The 25766-nt window shown below is 40.5% G+C and overlaps 2 protein-coding genes across 2 annotated transcripts; one reads left to right on the top strand and one right to left on the bottom strand.

Moving 5' to 3' along the window:
- Positions 1–4450: 4450 nt before the first annotated feature.
- LOC149390073 (asparagine--tRNA ligase, chloroplastic/mitochondrial-like) lies at positions 4451–6886 on the bottom strand. The gene is made up of 8 exons (XM_089621191.1): positions 5960–6886; positions 5806–5880; positions 5633–5716; positions 5470–5556; positions 5272–5367; positions 5123–5197; positions 4901–5027; positions 4451–4820 (listed from the first exon to the last, which is right to left on the bottom strand). The coding sequence occupies exons 1-8, from the start codon at positions 6704–6706 to the stop codon at positions 4705–4707; spliced, it is 1407 nt and encodes a 468-aa protein (XP_089477317.1). The 5' UTR covers positions 6707–6886; the 3' UTR covers positions 4451–4704.
- Positions 6887–13639: 6753 nt separating this feature from the next.
- On the top strand, positions 13640–19030 carry XK-2 (xylulose kinase-2). The gene is made up of 12 exons (XM_089620808.1): positions 13640–13865; positions 13971–14218; positions 15124–15530; positions 15646–15734; positions 16223–16287; positions 16379–16434; positions 16579–16699; positions 16794–16868; positions 16957–17010; positions 17106–17200; positions 17289–17463; positions 18415–19030. Exons 1-12 carry the CDS (start codon positions 13807–13809, stop codon positions 18645–18647), a joined length of 1677 nt encoding a protein of 558 aa, XP_089476934.1. The 5' UTR covers positions 13640–13806; the 3' UTR covers positions 18648–19030.
- The last annotated feature ends 6736 nt before the right edge of the window (positions 19031–25766 follow it).

The following is a 25766-nucleotide window of genomic DNA, read 5'->3' on the forward strand; positions in this document are numbered from 1 at the left end:
TCCTACTCGATATGATTTGTGACAGTGACCTCATGGATCCAAATGAACAAAGCTTGAGCTAAATACTTGGACTCAAAAGTTCACAAACTTTTTCCAAGTTTAGCTTAATGTCAACTGACTCCACTAAAGAGTTGACATTGAGAATCTCTATGTTCAAATGAATTTATTTTATACTCAAGAATTCAACTAAATTGTGATGAGTGGATCCACTGAATATTATCTATGTTTACCCTTCATGAATATCATCAGCTAGTCGGGATTTACAAAATTACCATTTTACCCTTCTAGCTGTTATTTCCTTAATTCCCTTGTCACTTGTGAATAAGTTATAAACAATGTATTGACGAGGAGCTAACAAGTCACATTGTTTCATCCAAAAGAGTCAAGACTCAATTTGGACATTGGCCTGTTCATTTATTCACATTCCAAGGAACAAAACATGAGGTGATATACATTGCATTTCAGCAATCTTGTACATGAATTCCATATCTATGAGAACTTCACAAAGCTACTCATGACATCTTCACAACTTAGTACTTCACCAATAGGTCATGTTCAGAATCACATAGTGAGTCCGATCTCTGACTTTCTCAAATGAGAATACGTAAGCTGTGAAATGGCATGTCTCATTTCAGGATTAAGGTAAGCATGATGCAATTCATACGTAGTGACTTCGAGACATAAGAGGTTAAATGGTTTGTTCTTATCTTGTCTCTAGAAGTGCACTGGTCAATTCAGTGCCTTCGGAAGATACCTATAAGAACTATAGAGTCTCCAACTCTCAATGTCCCATAACCAGACATCATAGATTCTCCTAACAATCGTACCGAGATCAATAGTCCTTTGATCCTTAGATTGCGAATATATTGTTTTAAGAAAACCATGAAGAGTTTGTTAATGCAAATCTACATTTGTCTCTTCATGTGTTGTTAGGTTTGTTTATGGACTAAAGACTAAGGTTTTATCATAAAGCTTCACACAAGGAATAATGAATGAACGTTTCAACTTTTTATTAATAAATAAGCAATTACAAGTAAGAGTCTTCGTGACACTTTATTACATCAAATGTACGAAAGTAAAGACTACAACTCTTCTTGTGGGCACCATTGACAACATTATGGCCGTCCAACCCAATAAAGAAAAGAGAGATTATTTTGTGCATTAATGTATGAAGATACTTGCCAAAAGAAAAAGAGGAAACAAATTTCCTCTATGAGGAAAATGGGAATTCGGCCAAGCAAGAGGGAGAACAAAAGAGTAAGCAAATCCAAGGCTTCTAGAAGCCTACTTTGGCCGTGTGACTTGAAGGGAAGGAGAGCAAATTTTGCTCATGAATATGTGATATTCTATAGAAGAGGAAACTACATTGTTGAATGTAATCCATCTCCTATAAATAGAGCCATCATTCCCTTCATTTTATTCATTCCAAAGCTTTAGAGATTGAGAGCTTCTCTCTCTAGAACCCTTGGCCGCCCCCTCTCCCTCTCTCTCTCTAGTTTTCTTTCGTTTTTGTTTTGGCAGCTAGGTCCACATTTGACCTAGTGTTTTAGCTCTTCGAGTCTTACTCTTGAGTCGTCGTGTTTAAAAGTGCCCACACACTAATTCCTTTCTTTCTCGAGTGATTATTGTGATAGAAACTTTCGTGGTTGCTCGAGTTCCCGAGGAAAGAAGAGAGACGTGCTGCGAGGGGAGACGAACGTTTCAACCATCTTAAGGCTTCTCAAAGTTCAAGCTTCTCAAAGGTTAGTAAACAAATAATGCTCATTAATAGTTTTAATTTATATGTACTTGCTCTTTGTCTAGGTAAAATCGTTTTACTTGTTTTAAAGAAAAATTTTAAATTCCGCCGCTTGCTCGAAGCGTTAAATCTTTTCTTAACCCCAGATCAATTCCAACACGACATCCCTTCATCTGTGGAGATTCTTCGGCTGCTCAAGGATGACTGTCCTTATCATCCTCGAAAAGGATTCTCTGTGGTGCACCTAGCTAGCCTTACAGGAGACTTCGGCTACGTTTTCAGTCCGTTGTGCATGAGTTGCTTTCTCGGCTTCAGGTACGCGCTTCCCAGATGAGTTCATATTTCTATCGCGTGATTTCCTTGTGCCATATGCTATGGTATGAGAATGAGAAGTTGCAGATGATTGCAGGCAATTTAGCCTTACAGGGGACTTCGGCTACCTTTTTAGTCCGTTGTGCATGAGTTGCGTTCTCGACTTCAGGTACGCGCTTCTCAGATGAGTTCATATTTCTATCGCGTGATTTCCTTGTGCCATATGCTATGGTATGAGAATGAGAAGTTGCAGATGATTGCAGGCAATTTTCGAAAGCTTGTGACGGTCTCTAAGGTCAAGAGCTATTCGGGCTTCTACCAAGTTCACGATTGTGATGCTTCGCGATTGGTTAGTGACGCGGACTCGAAGAATTGCAAGCTTTGGATTTAAGTGTCCGACCATGCATTTGGGAGTGCTCCTTTGCGCTTCGGTCCTGTGGCTGACTTTTCTTTTGATCTTGATGCTGATGAGTCTGCTTTTGTCAAGGCTATCTGTGCTACTCCGAGCACTTCGTGTTTGAGCAAGTTCTATCTGACTCGCGAGGGGATGGCATCTTCAGGATGGTATCCCCCGGCTCTAACTAGCTCATCGAGTGGTTCGTGCGGTGCTCCTGCGGTACTAGATCCATCCTTGCGAGTGATTTCTTCTGAAGTTACTCCTCTCGTCGCTCTGACAAGTATAGATTAGCTTTTACTATTCTTCTTGCATAGTGTAGCTTTGTATCTTTTTTTTGTTATTTATTGCTGAAGTTGCGCCTCTCATCCTTATAGGTATCATGGCTCATCCTCAGCGGCGTAAGGGCATGCTTTCCAAGACCTCTAGCAATTACTCAGGATGAGGCGGTTCTTGGCAGGCTTTGGTTGGTGCGGAGCGGAATCGACAAGTTCATCTTTCATCGACAACTCGGATGGACCGCGTGGAGTGTGACCTCGAGAAGGCTCTCGACGAGGCGAAGGCCGCACGCGCTGACGCTAAGATGGCGTGAAGTGAAGCCAAGACGGCGCGGTTCGAGGGTAGCTTGTCTTAGCGAGAATCTTTCCAAGCCCGTGAAGAAAATAAGAAGCTCCATGTTGAGCTTGCAGTCAACTGTGCCGAGTCGTCTCACCCTAGTGAGGAGCATTTGGGGGAGAAGGGCGCGACACGCATGGCGCTTGTGAGAAATGGGTGAATGTGGTTGTGACTGCGCTTCTTATGAGCTGCCTACGTACCTGAGCACAACAAGATCATGTCATAACGTTGTTCAATGCGTGTGCGATCGCTATGTGAGGCGTGGAGCCTGAAAGGTATGCTCAACAAAGGAAACAGAGCGCGGAAAAGTCCTCGGCGATGTTTCAAGTCTCTAGAATCGAGTAACTCAATAGAGAATGTGTGTTTTTCTTAAGCAGAGAGAGGAATTCTTCCAAGAGAATTATTGAGAATAATTTCGAAGAAGATTAAAGGCTCGATTAGACGAAACTGTGTGCAAAAAGTCTCTGACAGCATTTCAGAACTCTAAGAACGAGTAATCTTGAGGAAGAATGAATGTCTCTTTGACTCTCTCTGATGAGGAGTATTTATAGTAGATGTGGAGGCCTAGGAGGGCCTTTGGACGCACCTCATGGAGCGCGCCCTGGATTTTGAGGCACTGTGCATGCCTGCTTTTGAGGCACGCGCGGGGCTCCTTTGAGGAGCAGGCGGTGCAACGCGCTGAGGGGTAGGGGCGTGTCGGGCCCCTTGCGCGCCATTTGTTCGTCGCATGATGCGCGAGTGAGCTCTGCTTCATGTGTGAGCTTGGGTTTAGGGCCACTTTGCGTGGGCCTTGACAGGGTTTTTCATGGTCTGGTCTGTTGGACGTTAGAATTCAGAATTCGACGCAAGTCGCATGAAATTTAGTGTTTCGGGTTTTCTGAGAACGATCGACAACAATGAGTATATCGAGTAGCTAGTAATTTGTAGGCTACATCAAATCTATTTTTTCAAGAGACTAATATCTTGCATCTAGAGTGGCTCAATGGAGATACCATTGGTACAAGATATCCTGTAATAATGAAAAATGCAACTTTGTGACTGCTCGTAACTTCCCTCCCTATCTTTGAATGTTTAATCAATGGAGTTCCCATCTTATCCACGGTGGCACGAATTCATAAACTAATCCCAAGTATCATTGAAGAACTAATATGTTGGGATTATTCTTGAGTAGCTGCTTTAAAGTAGTCCGCAGAAGCTCTCTAAATACTACATCCTCGTTTTGCCTATCTACGGTCATCTTTTGGACTTTTCCAAGAGATCTATTTCCGCCATTATAATTACTTGCTTTCAATATATAGGGTCAACTTAAGCCGAAATGTCAAATATCAGAGGTCACATCTTCACCAGAAAACAAGTTCGCTCAGTGTGAATCAAATTCCGAGTCATTTCCATAACATCAACTTGATCTTAACATGACCTCATTCTTTGTAACACTAAATATGGATCAAGCATTACATGGTTTCAATGAGTTCAAGATCAAAATCAAATCATCCATGGAATTCTATAATACAATTTTCAAGAAGAAAAAATAAAATATCTACTCAATCACTTCATAGTCTTGATCTCCCGAGATAAATTATTTATAAATATAAATAAATTAAAGAATTGAAATATGAGACTAGAAGATTATTATTCCCGATTGAGCTCAAAAGTCTGCAGAACCAGGAGTCCGAGGGAATGGAATCGTGTCTTTGATATTATCTACCCCGGTTACGAATTGTACAAACCTTTCAAACCCCAAGCCGAAACCCGCATGAGGAACTGAAAAATAAAATAAATAAATAAATCATCATTCCGGCATTTAGATAGTTAGAACAATAAGAGAACGGGAATTCGCTAACCCGAGCCGTATCGACGCAAGTCAAGATACCACCAGAGGCCTTCCTTATTCAACTTCAATTCGTCTATTCTCCTTTCCAAATGCTCTAGTCGTTCTTCTCTTTGGCTTCCACCGATAAGCTCTCCCACCTGAAAAAGGATAAAAGATTAAGAAAAAGAAACAAAAGATGTAACATGTGGTGGAATTTCTCGTGGCGAAACCGTTACAACATAAAGAAAATCACCTTCGGAACGAGCAAATCCATTGCTGCAACAGTCTTCCCGTCATCATTCTGCCGCATATAAAACGCTTTGACCTCCTGAAACATTTCTTACAGCTTAAGCAATAATTGAATTAAAAAATTAACTAATCAGTTTTAATATAGAGATATACCTTTGGATAGTCTCTGATGATAACGGGGCACCCATTGAATGCAACTTCGGTTATATAGCGTTCATGTTCACTTTGCAAATCGGACCCCCACACTACCTACAAATGTTAATGCACAAAATGAGTGACAGTATAATTCATCTCTTTTATGAAAAAAAATACATTAAATATTAGTTAGTCGTGAACGTAAACTGAGAGTACCGGGAACTCGAATTTCTGTTTTGTTTTGAGAAGAAGATCAACTGCCTCGGTGTAAGTCATCTCTACGAATTGCTTCTCGACAACGTCCTGTTAGCAGCTCAAATCAAGTCAAAGTCAAAATCCGAATTAAAATGAAAAAGCAAAGCAAGACGTGTGGCCATACAGTAAGTCGATCGATGATCCCCTTCTCGATCCATGTGTTGAAGAATTCCATGTCTTCTCGACAGTTCTCAAGAACGTATTTCACCTTCGAAAAGGAGGAAATAAAAAAAGACAAGGGGTTTAGCTTCGGCAATGTGTGGATCAATGATGAGGTAACGACGAAAACGTACATACAACGTATTTGAGATACGCAGTGGCATAAGCGATGTCCTCGTCCAGATCGGCGAAGGCGAGTTCCGCTTCAAGCATCTAGATAAATGACTATTTCAAAACTCATGATAGAAATGTTTTCTGAATTAAAAATCACTATTTAAATCCCTTCCGTTACCCAGAACTCGGCCAAGTGGCGGGAAGTGTTGGAGTTCTCGGCGCGGAAAGTGGGGCCGAAGGTGTAGACGTCGGAGAGAGCAGAGGCGTAGGCCTCGGCGTTGAGCTGGCCGGAGACGGTGAGGAAGGCGGGGTGGGAGAAGAAGTCGCCGGCGAGGCGGAAGAGCTGGCCGGCGCCCTCGCAGTCGGAGGTGGTGATGACGGGGGTGCGGACGGAGACGGCGCCCTGGGCCTTGCAGAACAAGTGGGTGGCTAGCTCCATGTCGCTCCTCACGCGCGCCACCGCCCCGAACTTGTTGGTCCTGGGCCTCAGATGGGCCTTGGTCCTCAGGAACTCGGAGCTCACGTTCTTCTTCTGGATGGGGAACGAGGGGTCGCTCCCTCCGACCACGCGGATCCTGCGCGCCCTCACCTCCACGCTCTGCTTCGACCCCGGGCTGGCCACCAGCTCGCCCTCCACTTCCACCGACGCCCCCGTCGCCGCCGCGTTCGACGCCACGTACTCCTCGTACCCCTCCGTCTCCGGCCCCACCACGCACTGCAGGTTCGACAGGCACGACCCGTCGTTCACCTCCACGAACCCCACCTTCGCCTGCCGCCGCAGCGTCCTCACCCACCCCCGCACCTCCACCCTCGACCCCACCGCCCCTTTCTTTATCTCCGCCACCTTCGCCTTCCGCCGGTACCCCTCCGCCGCCGAGCAGCTCATTCGCCGCACCCACGGCACCGCCGCCATCCTGCAAATCATCCTTGGCCAACCAAATACAAATCGGACCAACCAATTCTAGGGCTGAGGAAGTAGCTTCAAGATATAAGAGGGAAACCATAAAACAATTTATTAAGGCTTTAAATTTAATTACTCACCTTCACTTGCTCCCCAAGGCTTTGCCTATTTTTATTTTTAATCGTGATAAACAAAAATTAGTTTGTAAGAGAAAATTAATTGCTTGTCGCCCAGGGTTTTCTTACTTTTTATATTTTTAATAATACAAACAAAATGTATCCGAAGAAAATTACTCCTCGCCGCCCCAAATTTTCGAATAAGATATTCACACCGATATGAAAAGAGAAATTGTCTAATTTGCTACCAATTTCATAATATTTTCCGACTTTCCACCAAAACGCTAATTTTTCCTAAAATGCCACCTCTATTGAGAATCTACCTCATTTCCAATAGAGAATCTACCTCATTTCCAACGCACATGGCTGCGCCCAAAGTTCTCTACTGAGAATATCCCACATCTCCAAGAGAAAACACACATTATCTCTCTAGTCACTCGATTCTAGAGTCCCGAGGCGTCGTCGAGGATTCCTACGTGCTCCGTTTCCTCTATCGAGCACACCCTTCATGCTCCGCGCATCAAATAGCGTATACACAAGCATTGAACTACGTTATGACTTGATATTGTCGTATTCAAGTATGTGGGCAACTCATAAAAAGCGCAATTACACCCGTAATTCACCTCATTCTCTCCTCAGAGAATGCCTTCAACTGGAGGAATCACAACTCGAGACTTTTTGAGTTCCCACACTTGGCTCGGGTGTGGCCACTTGGTCCGGCTTAGGTCGAACTGTCCGAAGCTTTAAATCGTTGTTCATTTCCGTGCGACAGTTGTCAATGGTGCCCACAAGAAGAGTAGTAGTCTTTACTTATGTATATTTGATGTAATAAAGTCTCACGAAGACTCTTGTTTGTAACTGTTGAATCATTAATAAAAGTTGAAACGGTAATTCATTCTTCCTTGTCTATTTGAAGCTTTATGATATTCTATAGTCTTTAGTCCATAAACAAACCTAACAACATATAAAGAAACAAATGTAGATTTGCATGAACAAACTCTTCATGGTTTGCTTAAAACTGCATATTCACAATCTAAGGATCAAATGACTATTGATCTCAGTACGATTGTTAGGAGAATCTATGATGTCCGGTTATGGGGCATAGAGAGTTGGAGACTCTATAGTTCTTCTAAGTATCTTCTGAAGGTACTGAATTGACCAGTGCACTTCTAGAGACAGCATAAGAAAAAACCATTTAACCTCTTATGTCTCGAAGTCACTACGTATGAATTGCATCATGCTTATCTCAATCCTGAAATGAGACATGTCATTTCATAGCTTACGTATTCTTATTTGAGAAAGTTAGAGTTCAGATTCACTATGTGATTATGAACATGACATATTGGTGAAGTACTAAGTTATAAAGATGTCATGAGTAACTTTGTGAAGATCTCATATATATGGAATTCATGTACAAGATGCTGAAATGCAATGTATATCACATCATGCTTTGTTTTTTGGAACGTGAACAAATGAATTGGCCAGTGTCCAAATTGAGTCATGACTCTTTTGGATGAATCAATGTGACTTGTTAGCTACTCGTCAATACATTGTTTCTAACTTAAGGAGTTGAGGAAATAACAGCTATAAGGGTAAAATGGTAATTTTGTAAATCTCGTCTAGCTGATGATATTCGTGAAGGGTAAACATAGATAATATTAAGTGGATCCACTCATCACAATAAAATTGAATTATTGAGTAGAAAATAAATTCATTGGAATCGAGAGATTCTCAGTGTCAACTCTTTAGTGGAGTCAGTTGACATTAAGCTAAACTCGGAAAAGGTTTGTGAACTTTTGAGTCCAAGTATGTTAGCTCAAGCTTTGTTCATTTGGATCCATGAGGTCATTGCCACAAGTCATTTCGAGTAGGATTAGTTAAACTAGAAGCTAAGTCAAAACAAGAACTAGACAAGTTTTACGAAAATTGTCTAAAGGGTAATTTTGTCTTTTTGGACATATGATAAAATGAATGTCAATAAATAAATTTTTTGACATTGCCATATGATGAAAAATGAAATGTATCACTCGGCCATGATGTGATTTTTGGGCCTTGAGGATTAATTTCATTTCATGGAATTTTACTTGAAAATTCTTAATGGGCTTTTCTTATGTTGTCATGAACAAATGAAGAAACATCTAGAAACTCCTTCTAGATGCCCATTGGCCGTCCAACCTAAGAGAGAAAAAGAGATATTATTTTGTGCATTGATGTATGAAGATACTTTCCAAAAGAAAAAGAGGAAACAAATTTCCTCTAGAAGGAAAATAGATGGGCGGCAATACAAGGCAAGAGAGAAGCAAGATAAAAGAGGAAACAAATCCAAGGACTTGCATCAATAGGTTGCACGTCCAAATAGAAGAAGGGAGAGCAAAATATTTGCTCATGAATATGTGATATTCTATAAATAGAGCCCTCATTCTCATTGTTTTCTCATCCCACAATTTTAGAGATTGAGAGCTTCTCTCTCATAAGTTGGCCGCCCACTTCTCTCTCTCTTTCTCTCTCTCTCTCTAATTCTTTTCGTTTTTGTTTTGGCACCTAGGTCCACATTTGACCTAGCATTTATTTTAGCTCTTCGACTCTAAGACTTGTTCTTGAGTCGTTGTGTTTAAAAGTGTCCACACACTTATTCCTTCTTACCTCGAGTGATTTATGTGATAGAAACTTTCGTGGTTACTCGAGTTCCCGAAGAACGAAGAAAGACGAGCTGCGTAGGGAGACGAGCGATTCAACCTCCACAAGCTTCTCAACGATCAAGCTTCATAAAGGTTAGATAACGTGTAATCGCTTTTAGATAGTTTTAATAATAACATGTGCCTGCTCTTTGTCTAGGTTAGTAAAATCGTTTTATTTGTTTAAAAGAAATTTTTTATTTTCCGTCGCTTACTAGAAGCGTTAAATTTTTTTCTTAACCCTAGATCAATTCCAACAAGAAGGAGGGGACTTCACGAATTGTACAACATGAAATCCCTTTTAATAATCTTCTTCTTTTCTTCTGAAAACTCCACTTTCTCAGACTTGAGAAAAAGTGAGTAATCAACCACCCGCGCGTTCTGAGCGCGTTGACAACTCGGATAATGCTACCAGGACCAAAATATATTTCTTGCGTTCCGGAGCCCATTGTGCCAAAGAGTCGCTCCTCGAAGAGAGCTTGACCCGCTCACTGTGTCCATCTCCGGATAGCCGGGACGATCGCATCAGGGAGTTGGAGGAGGATATCCGCCGACTAAAGGTGACAAATGCAAGGTACCACATCCAACCGGCTGCAAAGCGACCTGTGCATGACACGGTAATCCCCAACAGGGAACCCAAAAACCTCGAGAATTCGGATGATATCAAAACTTCTTTCACTAAGGACGTGGGACTCCCCGCCGTGAATGAAGCCGGTCCTTCGAACCCCTCACCTACGATAGGGGATGCACCTGCAGCTTCCCAAGAAGGGAACTCACGATATATGCCTCGTGACCGACTTGGTCATAGGGAGAATGTTGTGGAAAGTCAGGGCATGAGAAGGGCGCGACGTCTTAGATAGAGCTTGTGCTTTTGTGCCGCGAACCCGGATCTTAGGGATCACCTTACCACCCAAAGAAATGAGCGTGGCGAAGACCTAAGAGAGCAACTAAGCTCTTAGCCAAACATCCCTCCGATGGCCCCAACTAACGGGAATCGCCGCACGGATCAAGGGTCCAATGAGAGGCGACAGGTCACTCCTCCCGAACATGGAGTTACTCCGACTATCGGTCTGGACGTGGTTACCATGATACACAATCTTCGAAACAAAGTGCGTGAACTCCAAGAATACGGTGTAGGCGGAAGGGCCTACATGTTTGTCAAGGAGAATTTCTTGCCTTTCACATCCCAAATATTGGCCGAGGTATGCACAAGAAATTTCAAGCTCCCGAACCTCGCTCCTTATGATGGGAAAACAGACCCTGCTTACCATATCTAGCATTACGAAACATGGATGACGATGCACAATGTCGCTCCTAGTGCCATGTGCCAAGCTTTTAGTTTTACCCTCGTCGGACCTGGCTTCGAGTGGTTCAAGAACTTAACGTTGAGAAGCATCCAATTGTTCAAAGACCTAAATGACACGTTCCTAGCACGCTTCGCTACATATATGGTCCAAAAGAAGACCTAGATGTACTTGTTGCCAATCAGGCATGAGAGTGTCGAATCTCTTAGAAATACCTCGCCCAATTTACTGAAAGATCGAATAAGATCAATCGCTTTGACAACAGTGATAGAATCGCCGCAATCATTACGCATGAGTGACTTCCTCATGTCTGTCGTCGGTCGTGTCCCTTCTATCATGGCCGAGTTAATGACTCAAGCCAAGACTTTCATGGTAATTGAAGATTACCTCGACCGCTGAAAGAGCAACAATTACAACTCTCGACGCCGAGATGAACCTAGCTACGAGCAAGGAAACTCCCGTAAAAGGCGAAACAATGGGAGTAAAGCTTCCAATAACCAACCTCCGATGCCCCATAAGCCGCGACTTGCGGAAGATTATTTTCTTTTGTCTTTCTACTATGCAATTATTTTGTCTTTCTACTATGCAATTATTTTCTTTTGGAACATCCTCTCATGCGAGAAGGCGAAGAGCAAGGTGGCTCCGTCGATGGCGATCTTGATGAAGATTGATTCTCAGATTGTGTCGGAGGAGGAAAATACATGGTTGTATAGGATCTATCTCCGTAGAACAGACTCTTGATGGAAACTTTGACGTCGTGAACCCATGCTTTGATCTTGTACTCCAAAACTTCCCAATCTGTGTTCTGGATCTGAGATGGAGTCGTATTCTCAACGTTGACTGTCGATCGATGAGAATGCTACCGTTCTTGACGGAGTACTTGTGACGTACAAATGAGGCACAACTAAATATATTCCATGTAATCAATTCAACAACTAATCACAATTTTTCATCTCATAATTATCTTAAATTGGTCATAACAGTAATAGGAAAATCAATGATGAAATTTGCCTGAAACCACTTACATGTCAAGACCATACATCTAATTTATAACTTATAGTATGAAATATGTTTAACATCATATGTTAAAAATCAAAATAACATTTTGAAAATTTGGCAAATCTAATTGAAAGTTCTAGCTGGCCGTGAGTGACTTATACAAGTGCATTTATCTAATTGTACTTGATTCAACGGTTGAGTCTCATTCCAATAGATAATTCAACTAGTACAATTTCTATAGCATATTGTAAAGAACTCATGGACTCATCTGAGCAAAATTTAAGGACCATAGGACTCGGAAGCTCTCCAATCTTTTCCAATTTTCAATCGTAATTAATTGACTCCAAAAAAGAATTAACACATGAAAATCTTTTGTCTCATATGTTGTATTTTTCTACTTCTTTGTGTTATAACATAACATAATGGAATCCATTGAATATCTTATATTTTTATATTTACAATTACCCTTATTTCACATGATCTATTTACTGCAACACTTCTGGAATTTAATACTTTCTAATTTGTGGATTAGTAGCAGTGGCGGAGCTAGGAATTGAATTTAGGGGGGACCAAAAAAAAATTTAAACAAAATTAAAGATACATAATATATAATAAAAATATCCAATTCGATAAAAATATTACATATTTCCACGATGGGTTTTTAATTTATCAAAACGATCTATAATGACTTCATTATCAATACAATCAAAAATTTCTTTCTCAACATAAATAATTAAACTGTCGTTCAACCACTGATCTCCAATACGATTGCGTAACTTGGTCTTCACGAGATGCATTCCAGAAAACACTCTTTCAACGCTAGCAATCGCAATCGGCAAAATCAATGTCAATGTCAATAGTCGGTAGACTAAATGATACACCTTATCTCTTCCCATTTCAACCATTTTTTTTTGCAAGATGACTAATCCCGTTCATATATGAAAACTCTACACTTGAGCGCATATCAACAATATAGTTTTGGAAAATCATGATTGTGTGGTTGACAAGGACCTTTTAGCATATACCTTCTTCGCACGTCATCTTGGACATTAGGATGATAATTCAAAATCGGAATCCTTAACCCCGGATCGGTAGCGAGCTCTTCTATGTTGACCTCCAAATCTCCACTTCTCTTCTTTGCACTTTTCGCGTGTTCTTTTATTAATATCGTTGTTGAGTCTACTTTTCTTTTGAAATATCTCTCCATATCTATACTCATAAAAAAAAATCAACACCAAATGATTAGAGAAAAAAAAATTCATTTGGGACTTTCATCAAACACATAGTATGTATTAAAAGATTAGAGAACTCTAATTATAAAAATACAAAATGAGCAATGCACATATGAATCATATATTAAACATTTAACTTGTTAATGATAAACAAGAAATGAGAAACTAGAAAAAAAAAGTGTATGGTTGCTATTTAGAGTTTTTTTTAACATTGAATATGAAAGAAGACTTGTTCATGAATATTTTTTTGGACTTTTCTCTTAAAAACGTTGCTGTATGTATTAAAAAAAATAAAATACAAATTTTCGTCCAACTTGGGACACTGACAACATTTCCCTTAAGCCTTGACCATTTGAACTGCAATACCTTTGTGACATTATTAGTGTACCTATTATATTTATTAATATGCATTATATAATTTTTTAATAATTATAACTAAGCCTATTAATTTTTTTTTTGTCCCGAGTCAGTGGGGACCCGTGCACCCGCTGGTCCCCATGTAGCTCCGCGTAGCATTTTAATTTGAATGATACTTTCTTTTAAGAAAAAAAAAAAAGTTGACTGTTGAACGCAAATGAGTGGATAACTTTATAAATTTGTATAGTAAATTCCTAATTGCCGTAATTCTAGTTACAGAGAAAAACTCTCCGTTTGTTATTTCAATTACATGATTTCCGCTTAAAGCTTTGACAACAAGAATATATCATTTCCCTATAATTTCTCCTCTTCCTACTTAACGCCAAAAAAACTCCTGTTCCTATCTTCGGTGATCGAGCGAGCTTTGCTGTCTCTGCTCCAATGGCGGATTTCTCTCTCCCTCCCGATTCTTACTTTCTCGGCCTCGACAGCTCTACTCAGTATGCGAAACTCTCCCTCTCGATTTGACTTGATTGTTTTTCATAATTCCGGTCTAGAAATTGCTAGTGTGATGTTGATTTCTTTCATTGCTGTTGATGTTTTAGGTCTTTGAAGGCAACGGTATTGGACTCGAACCTGAACATAGTGGCTTCGGAGCTGGTTCATTTCGATTCCGATTTGCCTCATTACAACACCAGAGACGGTGTTTACAGAGACCCTTTGGTCAACGGAAGAATCGTATCTCCCACTTTGATGTGGATTGAAGCACTTGACCTCATTCTTGGCAAGCTTTCCGATTCCAGTCTTGACATCTCCAGAATTGCAGCCGTTTCTGGCAGTGGACAGCAACACGGTATGGACTGCCTATCGATTATCTTATCTTTTCATCATAAATAACGATCAACTTTTCGATTTCCATATCTATTCTATACTTAACCAATTGATGCTTATGGATTATCTTGTTTATGATTCTTTATGACGTATCTATTCATGTTAGTTCTCGTTCACGTTATAAAGGTTATGAGTTACTCATCTAATTACCAATTGGTTTTGAGATGGAACCTCTTGATACTTTCACATGGTATCATAGTCCATTAAGTCCAAATAGGTATCCGATCCAATCGTTGGGATTCGGTCTAAGATGAGCGAACGCAGAGAGCCGCCATCTTGAGGGGGCGTGTTAGGAATCTCACATTAAAAGTAAATGAGAACTAACAAGAGCTTATAAAGATCACGAGTTACTTCTCTCATTACCGATTGGTTTTGAGATGAAACCCTATGATACTTTCACAATTCGTATTAAAATATGAAACTCAATTTCTATATCTAGCATACAATTTTACAACTTGATAATTATTCAGGTAGCCTACGCCTATCTACACACGGGTTGATGTTATTAGTCAAGAGCATTCTTATCTGACTATGCAGAATTTTTAATGGGAAATACCAAAAAAATAATAAAAATTGTTTCACAGGCCCGAGAATGAAGTGGAAAATAGAGAAAAGGTCACACTCACACGCATTTTAGATGAGAAAATTAAAATTTTGCTATTGCGGATTTCTTGTAGATTACGATATACCGCATAATTTTGCTGTGAAGAACATGAAATCCACAATTTATCTGTGCGTTTCCCACCAAATTTTCTTCAAGGCAAACAAGATGAAATAAATGTCAACATAACCTTAGCATAGAGAATTTTGATTTGGCTGAATTTTACGACTTTGTTCTCTCTCCTACTTATTCTGATTGTCTATTAGGTAGTGTCTACTGGAAGACCGGAAGCTCGTTGGTATTATCATCGCTGGACCCAAAGGAACGTTTGGTGGATCAACTCGGCGATGCCTTCGCCACGAAGGAATCTCCGATCTGGATGGACAGCAGCACCACTGAGCAGTGTCGAGCAATAGAGAATGCTGTTGAAGGAGCGCTGAAGCTCTCTCAGCTCACGGGATCGCGGGCCCATGAGCGATACACGGGCCCACAGATAAGGAAGATATTTGAGACTCGACCTGAAGTGTACAACGACACAGAGAGAATCTCGCTCGTCAGCTCATTCGCGGCGTCTCTTCTCATCGGGAGATACGCTTGCATCGACGAGACTGATGGTGCGGGGATGAACTTGATGGATATTAAGAGACGGGTTTGGTCCAAAAAAGCCTTGGAGGTTTGTCAACTTGTTTAATTTTGTTTGTTTGTTGTGTTTTTTAATTTACGAATTGTGAAACTGAATTTTTTTTGGACTGGCTTGTTACCTTGGGAGCCGAATTTTCTTTCTTTAGGCCACTGCACCAGGACTCGAGCAGAAACTAGGGAAGCTAGCTCCTGTCCATGCTGTCGCTGGTTTTATTGCTCCATACTTTGTTGAGAGGTTTGAGCCTTTCTGCTCTGTCTGATCTAGATCTTGAATTTTTTTTTTAAGAAGTGAGATATCATAAATTATAATTATAAGTAGATAAGGGGCTAATCTAAAATATTTACTATTTAGAGGTTAAGTTAGCCTATAAAGAAGAGGGATTTGTCGAGAAGAGGATCATGAGAATTTTGTGAGATATTAGCAGGAGGAACATAGAGAACGAACAACTAGAATGTCCGATATTTATCATTGTATTTCCTTTTGTTTATATTCTCATGAATACAAATATACCCATTCCTATCAAATTGTTCCTAGGCTAAATTCTCACCCTTTTATTCATTGGGTAATATACTATCTTCATTTTTTCTTTGTGAAATTTCGAAGAGTTTGATGGTGTTTTTTGTTTTTGTTTTTGTTTTTTTTGAGTTGGATAGATTATATATTCGATAATTTGACCACTTGGTTTCCATATGTCCCGTCTGTGAATTATAATATGTTTTCAGGTATTTCTTCGACAAGAATTGCTTGATCATTCAGTGGTCAGGAGACAACCCTAACAGCCTGGCAGGTATCTGGTTCTAAACATTTCTGTTCATTGCGTAAAATGGCTGTCGCTTTTATTATTATCATTTTCTTATCTGAAGGCATTTAATCTGCAGGTTTAACTCTAAATACTCCTGGTGATCTGGCAATCAGTCTCGGCACAAGTGACACTGTAAGCTAATTGAATCTCCAATAGTTCATCTCTCTTATAAAGCGAAGCATGATAATGTTGGCACTAGACTAGAGTATCTACATAGAAAGCAGTACGAATATTTCAAACTTCTTCGCTTTGTCAACTTTCCCACTCTTGTTTCAGGTCTTTGGGATCACCAACGATCCACAACCAGGACTGGAAGGACATGTATTTCCAAATCCCGTTGATTCAGAAGGATACATGGTTATGTTGGTCTACAAGAATGGGTCTTTAACTCGTGAAGGTACTCTAATATAATAACGATTCGATCGTAGTCCAGTAAGTTCTAATATATGGTTTATTATGTTAACATTTTTGTACCACTATCTTAATTTTAGATGTGCGGAACCGCTATTCAGAAAAATCTTGGGATAATTTCAATGCGCTCCTAGAGCAAACACCGCCGCTGAATGGTTTGTAATTGTTGATAATCTCAAAGCATTTTCATTCGTAATTGTTGGTAAACACTTTGTCGTTTACTGATAATGTTTTCTTCAATAGGTGGAAAGATTGGTTTCTATTATAAAGAGCATGAAATTCTTCCCCCACTCCCTGGTATCAACATTCCTTCCCTCATATTCCACCTTTTTTCATTGCAAAGAATACTTCAATTGCAGAATGACATCTTTGTTTGAAACTGTGTATCCCAGTCGGCTTCCATCGATACATTCTCGAAAATTTCGCTAGTGAAACTTTACAAGGCTTGGAAGAACATGAAGTGGAAGAATTTGATCCCCCTTCCGAGGTTTGTGCTCTTATTCTCTCACAACTCCCGATCAAGTTTGCGAAGAAGTATTCCAATCTAAAAAATAAATATTTCAATAATGTTGCAGGTCAGGGCGTTGATCGAGGGCCAGCTATTGTCAATGCGTGCTCACGCCGAAAGGTTTGGCATGCCTTCTCCTCCGAAACGGATCATAGCCACCGGCGGTGCATCGGCAAATCAAAGCATCCTGAACTTAATAGCTTCCATTTTCGGCTGCGATGTCTACACAGTTCAGAGACCTGGTCAGCATTTTAATTACATCTCAGTACAATTAAATTATAGCTGGAAAAATGGGAAATACAAACCTGACAATCCAAGTCTGAACCCGGAATGGCCCCTTTTTTTTTTTTTTTTATGCCTGGTCCGGTCCAGCCTTTCTTTTCAATGAAGTGGGCCAGTTCATGCCTGGCCCGTTTTATTTAATTTTTTATAAATCTTAAGACAACTATTTTTTACCGCAAATAGTCCATTTATTATCGTGCAAGTGTCGATTAGGTCCTAGTACTTTTACTCAGCAAAATGGTCATTAAACTACTATTTTTTTACCATTACCATTCATTTCATAAAAATATTTTAACTTAAATTACTTGATAATTTTTTAACATAAAAAACTTTAAACATATTTGTCAACTTGAATAACTTGATAATATTTTTTTTAATGAAGCTGCTTTAAATATGTTTTAATCAAACAACGTGAAATAAAAAATAATTTTGGAAATTTTGATTTAATAACAGTTTTATCAAATAAATTTTATAGCGATGAACTTCATGAAAAAAGTAATTTGTTTTAATAAAAATTGATTTAAATGCTACAACATTAACTGTTTAAGAACCTTTTTGCTATTAACTAGTTTATAGATTAAAATATCACTTGTGTAATAGTTCGGCGAGCATTTACGCTAATTAAGAAGCATATTCAGAACACATAAAAGTGTAAATAAAAAAACTGGGCTGGTCTTGTTTGACCGTTTCTTGACCAAGTGGATTTGTGCGCCGGTCTGGTCTCTAAATTTTACATAAAAGCTAGCCGCCCCAATTCGTTCTATAAAACTGCTGGTATTTCCAACAATGGGCTTGCCCGGACCGACCTGCCCCATCCATATCGCCACCGAACTCAGAAAGATAAACCTCGATCTCCCTAAGCTTTGCAATATTCTGAACTCTTGCTGATATCTTTGTTTGAGTGGAAACAGATTCGGCTTCACTTGGAGCTGCATTAAGAGCTGCTCATGGTTGGCTGTGCAATGAGAAAGGCAGTTTCGTGCCCATCTCAGACATGTACAATGACAAGTTGGCCAAATCTTCTCTCACCTGCAAACTCTCTGCTAAAGCCGGAGATGAGCAGCTCGTCTCCAAGTACGCCTTGTTAATGAAGAAGAGAGTCCAAATTGAAAATAATTTGGTTCGAAAATTCGGTCGCTGCTGAGATTTTAAATTCGGTCCGAAATAATTATTTGATAAATAAATGGTTTTTTTTTTTTTTTTGGATAAGTTATTAGGACAGCTTTTAGACAAATGTATTTTGGTCTCCGAAACTTTTGAATAAATCAATGCTACATGTTTCCTTTGCCTTTTAATTCGAAAGCTTTATTTTAGAACCAGAACTAAAGTTCTATTAGTGTAGAAAAATTACAGAAATAGAAGCGACTATGATGCTGACTAGTATCAGAAACCAAGGATTTATGTGATTCTTCTGGTGTCTCATTCTCATACTTAGAATTCTTTAGTTTCTTTTCTTATTTATTTAATTTTTTTGTAAGACTAATTCATCTCATGAGGACTATAATGCTAATCATTATGTATTATGTATGTAGATAATAGTGCTCAACTTATAATGGCAATTGATAACCAATTGCATATCTCCACTCCACAGCCGACTTGCTTTGAAACCGAACTCTCAAAACTCACGTTTTGTTTGCTTTGTATCTACTTTGTTCCTAAAATATCGTACATCGTCGCACAACTCCCACGACATAAAATCACTAAAGTTCTCAAAAAAAAAAAAAAAATCACCAAATTTTTTGTTTCTTCTTTATTTGTAACAAGCCAAGCCAATTTTAAGGCGATGAAGCAAAATAGTTAGATGAAGTTTGGCGATTTACAAATTAGTTATAAATTCGAAACTTTGAAACAATTGTATAGCCATATCCAGCACTATGAAACCTGATTGACGATGGGAAAGTGAATCCCGCTTACCATATCCAGCACTATGAAACCTGGATGACGATGCAGGGTGTCGCTCCTAGCGCCATGTGCCAAGCTTTTAGTCTTACTCTCCGGCTTCGAGTGGTTCAAGAACTTAAAGTTAGGAAGCATCCCATCGTTCAAAGACCTGCAAGACATGTTCCTAGCACGCTTCGCTACATCTATGGTCCAAAAGAAGACCAAGATGTACCTGTGGTCAATCAGGCAAGAGAGTGGCGATTCTCTTAGACGATACCTCGCCCGATTCACTGAAGAATCGAATAAGGTAGACCGCTTTGACAACGATGACGCAATCGTCGCCATCATTGAAGTCTTGCGCACAAGTGACTTCCTCAAGTCCGTCGTCGGTCGTGTCCCTGTTGGAATAGATTGTTGTCAATGGTGTCCACAAGAAGAGTAGTAGTGTCTATTTATGTACATTTGATGTAATATAGTCTTACGAAAACTCTTGCTTGTAACTGCTTATTTATTATTAAAAGTTGAAACGTTCATTCATTCTTCCTGGTTGAAGCTTTATGATAAAACCCTAATCTTTAGTCATTAAACAAACCAAACAACACATGAAGAGACAAATGTAGATTTGCATAAACAAACTCTTCATGGTTTGCTTAAAACAATATATTCGCAACCTAAGGATCAATGGACTATTGATCTCAGTACGATTGTTACGAGAATCTATGATGTCTGGTTATGGGACATTGAGAGTTGGAGACTCTATAGTTCTTCTAGGTATCTTCTGAAGGTACTGAATTGACCAATGCACTTCTACAGACAAGATAAGAACAAACTATTTAACCTCTTATGTCTCGAAGTTACTACGTATGAATTGCATCATGCTTACCTCAATCCTGAAATGAGACATGTCATTTCATAGCTTACGTATTCTCATTTGAGAAAGTCAGAGTTCGGATTCACTGCGTGATTTTGAACAGGACCTATTGGTGAATTACTAAGTTATGAAGATGTCATGAGTAACTTTGTGAAGATCTCATAGATATGGAATTCATGTACAAGCACTAGGACAAAAGACGTTATCCGGTGCGACGGATGTCGCACCCAATGCCTCAAATGTCGCACCTAAAGGTTTATTAGGTGCGACATTAGGTGCGACAATGTCGCACCTGATAACCCGTCGCAGAAGGTATTGGGTGCGACATGTCGCACCTAATAGGTACCCCATTAGGTGCGACACTTCCAGGTGCGACTTATCGCACCTAATGCCCAAGTTATTTTCCTGCCAAATTTTATAGAATTGGCGGGTAAATGCATATCGGGTGCGACATGTCGCACCTGAAAGTTTTCGCGCCATGGTATTCGGTGCGACAATGTCGCACCGAATATGTTTGTTTAATTAAAAAAAAATACAAAATTAAAAAAAGTAAATTAACAAAATAAAAATGAATTACATAATTCTAAATGAATTAAAAATAAAAATTCAAATAATATTAATTAAACAAAATTCTAAATGAATTAGAAATAATATTCTGAAAATAGAATTCTTAATTAAAAATACAAATTCTTTCAAAAAAACGAAAAAAATGAATTCCTATTTTTTTTTCTTATAAAACTTATCGATAGTAGAATTTCCTCTACCGAATAAGTTGCCAGAACTTCGAGAACCGCTTCCGCGTCCTCGTCCACCGCTGCCTGAAGCGCTGCCGCTCGTTCCGCCGCTTCCGTAAGGACGGTCTCGCAAGTAATCCATAGAACCCGGCGTGGAACCAGGCGTCTGCTGATCCGTCCCACCTGGTTGCGATTGATCAATGGACTATTGATCTCAGTACGATTGTTATGAGAATCTATGATGTCTGGTTATGGGACATTGAGAGTTGGAGACTCTATAGTTCTTCTAGGTATCTTCTGAAGGTACTGAATTGACCAATGCACTTCTACAGACAAGATAAGAACAAACTATTTAACCTCTTATGTCTCGAAGTTACTACGTATGAATTGCACCATGCTTACCTCAATCCTGAAATGAGACATGTCATTTCGTAGCTTACGTATTCTCATTTGAGAAAGTCAGAGTTCGGATTCACTCTGTGATTTTGAACAGGACCTATTGGTGAATTACTAAGTTATGAAGATGTCATGAGTAACTTTGTGAAGATCTCATAGATATGGAATTCATGTACAAGATTGCTGAAATGCAATGTATATCACCTCATGCTTTGTTCCTTGGAGTGTGAATAAATGAACTGGTCAGTGTCCAAATTGAGTCATGACTCTTTTGGATGAATCAATATGACTTGTTAGCTCCTCGTCAATACATTGTTTCTAACTTATTCACAAGCGACAAAGGAGTTGATGAAAGAACAACTAGAAGGGTAAAATGGTAATTTTGTAAATCCCGACTAGCTGATGATATTCATGAAGGATAAACATAGATAACATTCAGTGGATCCACTCATCACAATTTAGTTGAATTCTTGAGTAGAAAATAAATTCATTTGAACCGAGAGATTCTCAGTGTCAACTCTTTAGTGGAGTCAGTTGACATTAAGCTAAACTTGGAAAATGTTTGTGAACTTTTGAGTCCAAGTATGTTAGCGCAACCTTTGTTCATTTGGATCCATGAGGTCACTGTCACAAATCATATCGAGTTGGATTAGTTAAACTAGAAGCTAAGTCTAAACAAGAACGAGACAAGTTTTACGAAAATTGTCTAAAGGGTATTTTTGTCCTTTTGGACATAGGACGAAATGAATGTCAATAAATTTTTTTGACATTTTCATATGATCCAAAGGGGGATGCTTTGTGCTCAGTAGCATGTGCCTCTCCTTGATTCATCTTTCTCTTAGTGAGACCTTCAGCAGTGTGAAGCTCCTTCATAAGCTCGGTAACAGTGTACTCTAGTTTGTTCATGGAGTAGTTCAGATTGAAGGTATCAAATGATTTGGGGAGAGTTTCCAAGATCATATCTATTTTGGTCTCCTCGTCAATCTCAGATCCTAGGATTTCCATTTCATCCAGGTAACTAATGATCAGCATCATATGGTCCATGACAGGAGTCCCAGCCTTCATGCGACAGTTCATAAACTGTCTGACTGCTTGCTGTCTGGCCTGACGCCCTTGCCCTCCAAACATCTCATGGAGATTGTAGAGCATGTCGGAGGCAGTCTCTTTGTCATGACGTTACTGTTGTAGCACATTGTTCATCGATTCTAAGATATAGCACCTCGCAATCTCATCGGATCGGAGCCAGGCCGCCAAGGCATCTTTTTCCTATTGAGTCGAATCATCATTCGTTTGAGGACATGAGGTGGTGAGTACCCATTTGTGCTTGTCAATCTTACACATTATGTTTATAACATTTAGAAAAACATTTTTGCTCAAGAAAATTTTTCCATTTGAGTTCTAGAACTCTTGGAGTGGGAGTCGGGATTTAGAATTCAAAATTAAATTTTCAAGAAATCTTGGAATCACGGGCAGCGAACACCTCAGAGTAAAAATGCCGTAAACAGCGACTCCGATGTCCAATTGAGCTAATTCTAACTATTTTGGAAAGTAGACTCGTAGACCTTTAATTTGGTTCAAGAACAATTCAAATCCAATTTCCGAGCACAGAGATACGTCCCTTTTACTGTAGGTATTCTTAAGCTCAAGGAAATCTGGACAAAAATTCGGTCGGGACTTAAGTGCAAAAGATTTAAGTGTAACGGAACGTTTTATTGAGTTGTTAAGTCTTTTGGATGTGTATTATTAACATGGTAATAGTATATCACAAGAGATAATAACATTAAAAAATTAACGAGCGAGTAAATAAGCAAAGCAAGTAAGACAATATTACCCGAAATTTCTCAAACTTATCAAAACATGATTTTGATTATGAAAAAATTAAAAAAAATTTAGAACTGATTCTAATGTGTTTTAATATCATCCCAAGGGTGTAGAAAATCAACATGCTTTTTAATTTAAAGACACGAGCAATAAAAAAAAAATCCAAAATAACAATTCTAGCAAAACCATAACTCGAGTAAATTCAAGAAAACGATTTTCAAACTCATATTTCAAATTATATGCACATGCTTATACTTTGACCATAACTCTGATACTATTTGTTGGAATAGATCTAGGGTTAAGAAAAGATTTATCGCTTCTATCAAACGGCGGAATATAAAAATTTCTTTAAAACACATAAAACGATTTTACAACCTATATTTAGTTTTTACTCGGTACCAACCTTGAATGGAGTTTGAACGTTGAGAAGCCTTAGCTTTCATGTTTAACTAATCCTGCTCTAAAGACTTGTGGTAGTGACCTCATGGATCCAAATGAACAAGGCTTGAACTAGCATACTTGGACTCAAAAGTTCATAAACCTTTTCCAAGTTCTAGCTTAATGTCAACTGACTCCACTAAAGAGTTGACACTGAAATCTCTTATGGGTCTTCAGATACCACGCTTGTCACGCAAAATATGAAGGTCTCTACTTGACGAGAGTGACTCGATTCGATGAGCAAGGGTCGACGAGAGTGACTAGAGGCTCGACTCGAGGAGAACGATCGAGGCTCGACTCGGGGAGCGAAGCTCGACTCGAGGAGAACGACTCGAGGATCGACTCGGGGAGGACGACTCGAGGCTCGACTCAAGGAGAACGACTCGAAGCTCGACTCGAGGATCGACTCAGGGAGGACGACTCGATGCTCGACTCGAGGAGAACGACTCGAAGCTCGACTCGAGGAGAACGACTCGAGGCTCGACTCGAGGAGCGAAGCTCGACTCGAGGCTTGACTCGAGGAGAATGACTCAACTCAAGGAGCGAGGCTCGACTTAAGGGGCCGAGAGTTTGGCACGAGGACTTTCCAGTTGACTCATGACGGAAGGCTTGCCACTCTTCAGGACCTCCGGCCTGACCATCGGCCCTTTGAGCGGCGTGTCTTCTCGGCGTTCCGGGTTTTCCAAAAATGACCGACAACATTAGCCCCCTACGTTCAACGCTCGGGAGGCCCCGTGCGGTGAACTTTTAGATGTTTCCGCCGGGTGTTTGAGGAAAATTTATTTCCCCGGGCTTCGCCGTCGCGAAGCCTTTGTGATTTATAAAGGATAATTTTCATAATTGCATGTGCTCTCTTTCGCTTTTCCGTCTCTCTCAGCACGATTGTGTGTTCAACATGTGGAGGAGGATCCAAGCGAATATGAGGCGTAGCTCAACGTGGGCGAGGAGGAAGCGATCGCATCCATCGCTCTAGCCCCGGAGCAACGGGGACATGCGTGCGTAGGTAGGGCGTGCGTATGCGCAGAGGCGGACCGGCGTGTTACGGCTAGTTGATCTTTGGGCAAGGTCATGCCCAAGTCTTTCTTCGATGGCGTTTTGTTTGATGATATTTTCAAGCGGAGTTCGTAGGACTCGATGGTGACTAGCAGGGCGACGATTATGTAATCATGACCTATTAGGGGAAGATCATGGCGTCCTTCTCGGCCAGCTTGGAAGGCGACTGCACTTTTGCGTTTCGCAAAGGCGTGCTCATTTCGAGGTCTCGGAGACGGATGTTGATGTTGCGGGCTGATGCTTCGAGAAGACGGAGTGGCACTTGGTGGAAGGCTCTGCTGCACCGGAGGGCTTCGACTGCTCGGGGATCAATGCTCAAAGTTTGATCACGCATCGAGCATAAGTCGGTCTCACGGGGCATCCGCCATTCCAGCTTTGGTGACGCTTCTCCGTTAGCATTCGGAAGATCGGCCCTTATTCCCCAGGCGTGAGTACGAGTCTCTGTTAAAGACGCGAAGGGACATCGTAACGAGTAGTGATGTAGACTCCTCCTGTCATGGCCTTTTTGACGCTCAGAGGGCAAGTTTTCCTCTGTTTGTCTTTTTGCTTTGTTTTGCAATAGTCTTGCTTTGGTTAGCCTGTTCTTCAAATCGTTACAGGTACTTGCTCGAGGAGCGGGACTCGACTCGAGGAGAATGACTCGACTCGAGGAGCAAGGCTCGACTCGAGCAGAGTGGCTCGACTCGAGGAGCGAGACTCGACTCGAGGAGAATGACCCGACTCGAGGAGCAAGACTCGACTCGAGGAGGATGACTCGACCCGAGGAGCGAGGCTCGACTCGAGGAGAATGACTCGACTCGAGGAGCAAGACTCGACTCGAGGAGCAAGGCTCGACTCGAGGAGAATGGCTCGACTCGAAGAGCAGGACTCGACTCGAGGAGGGTGACTCGACCCGAGGAGCGAGGCTCGACTCGAGGAGAATGACTCGACTCGAGGAGCAAGGCTCGGCTCGAGAAGATTCTACATGACCTCACTCGTCGCCTGGGACTCTTCCAGGAGGAGCTTGCTCGAGCGAAGTCTCAGCTAGCTCAGGCCGAGCGAAGTTCTTGCTCAGAGGCGGAGTTCGCGA

The sequence above is a fragment of the Urtica dioica genome, chromosome 7, assembly GCF_054948205.1.
Source record: "Urtica dioica subsp. dioica isolate 48M chromosome 7, U.dioica_male_clone48M_v1_H2, whole genome shotgun sequence".
In the NCBI taxonomy this organism is placed as follows: domain Eukaryota; kingdom Viridiplantae; phylum Streptophyta; class Magnoliopsida; order Rosales; family Urticaceae; genus Urtica; species Urtica dioica.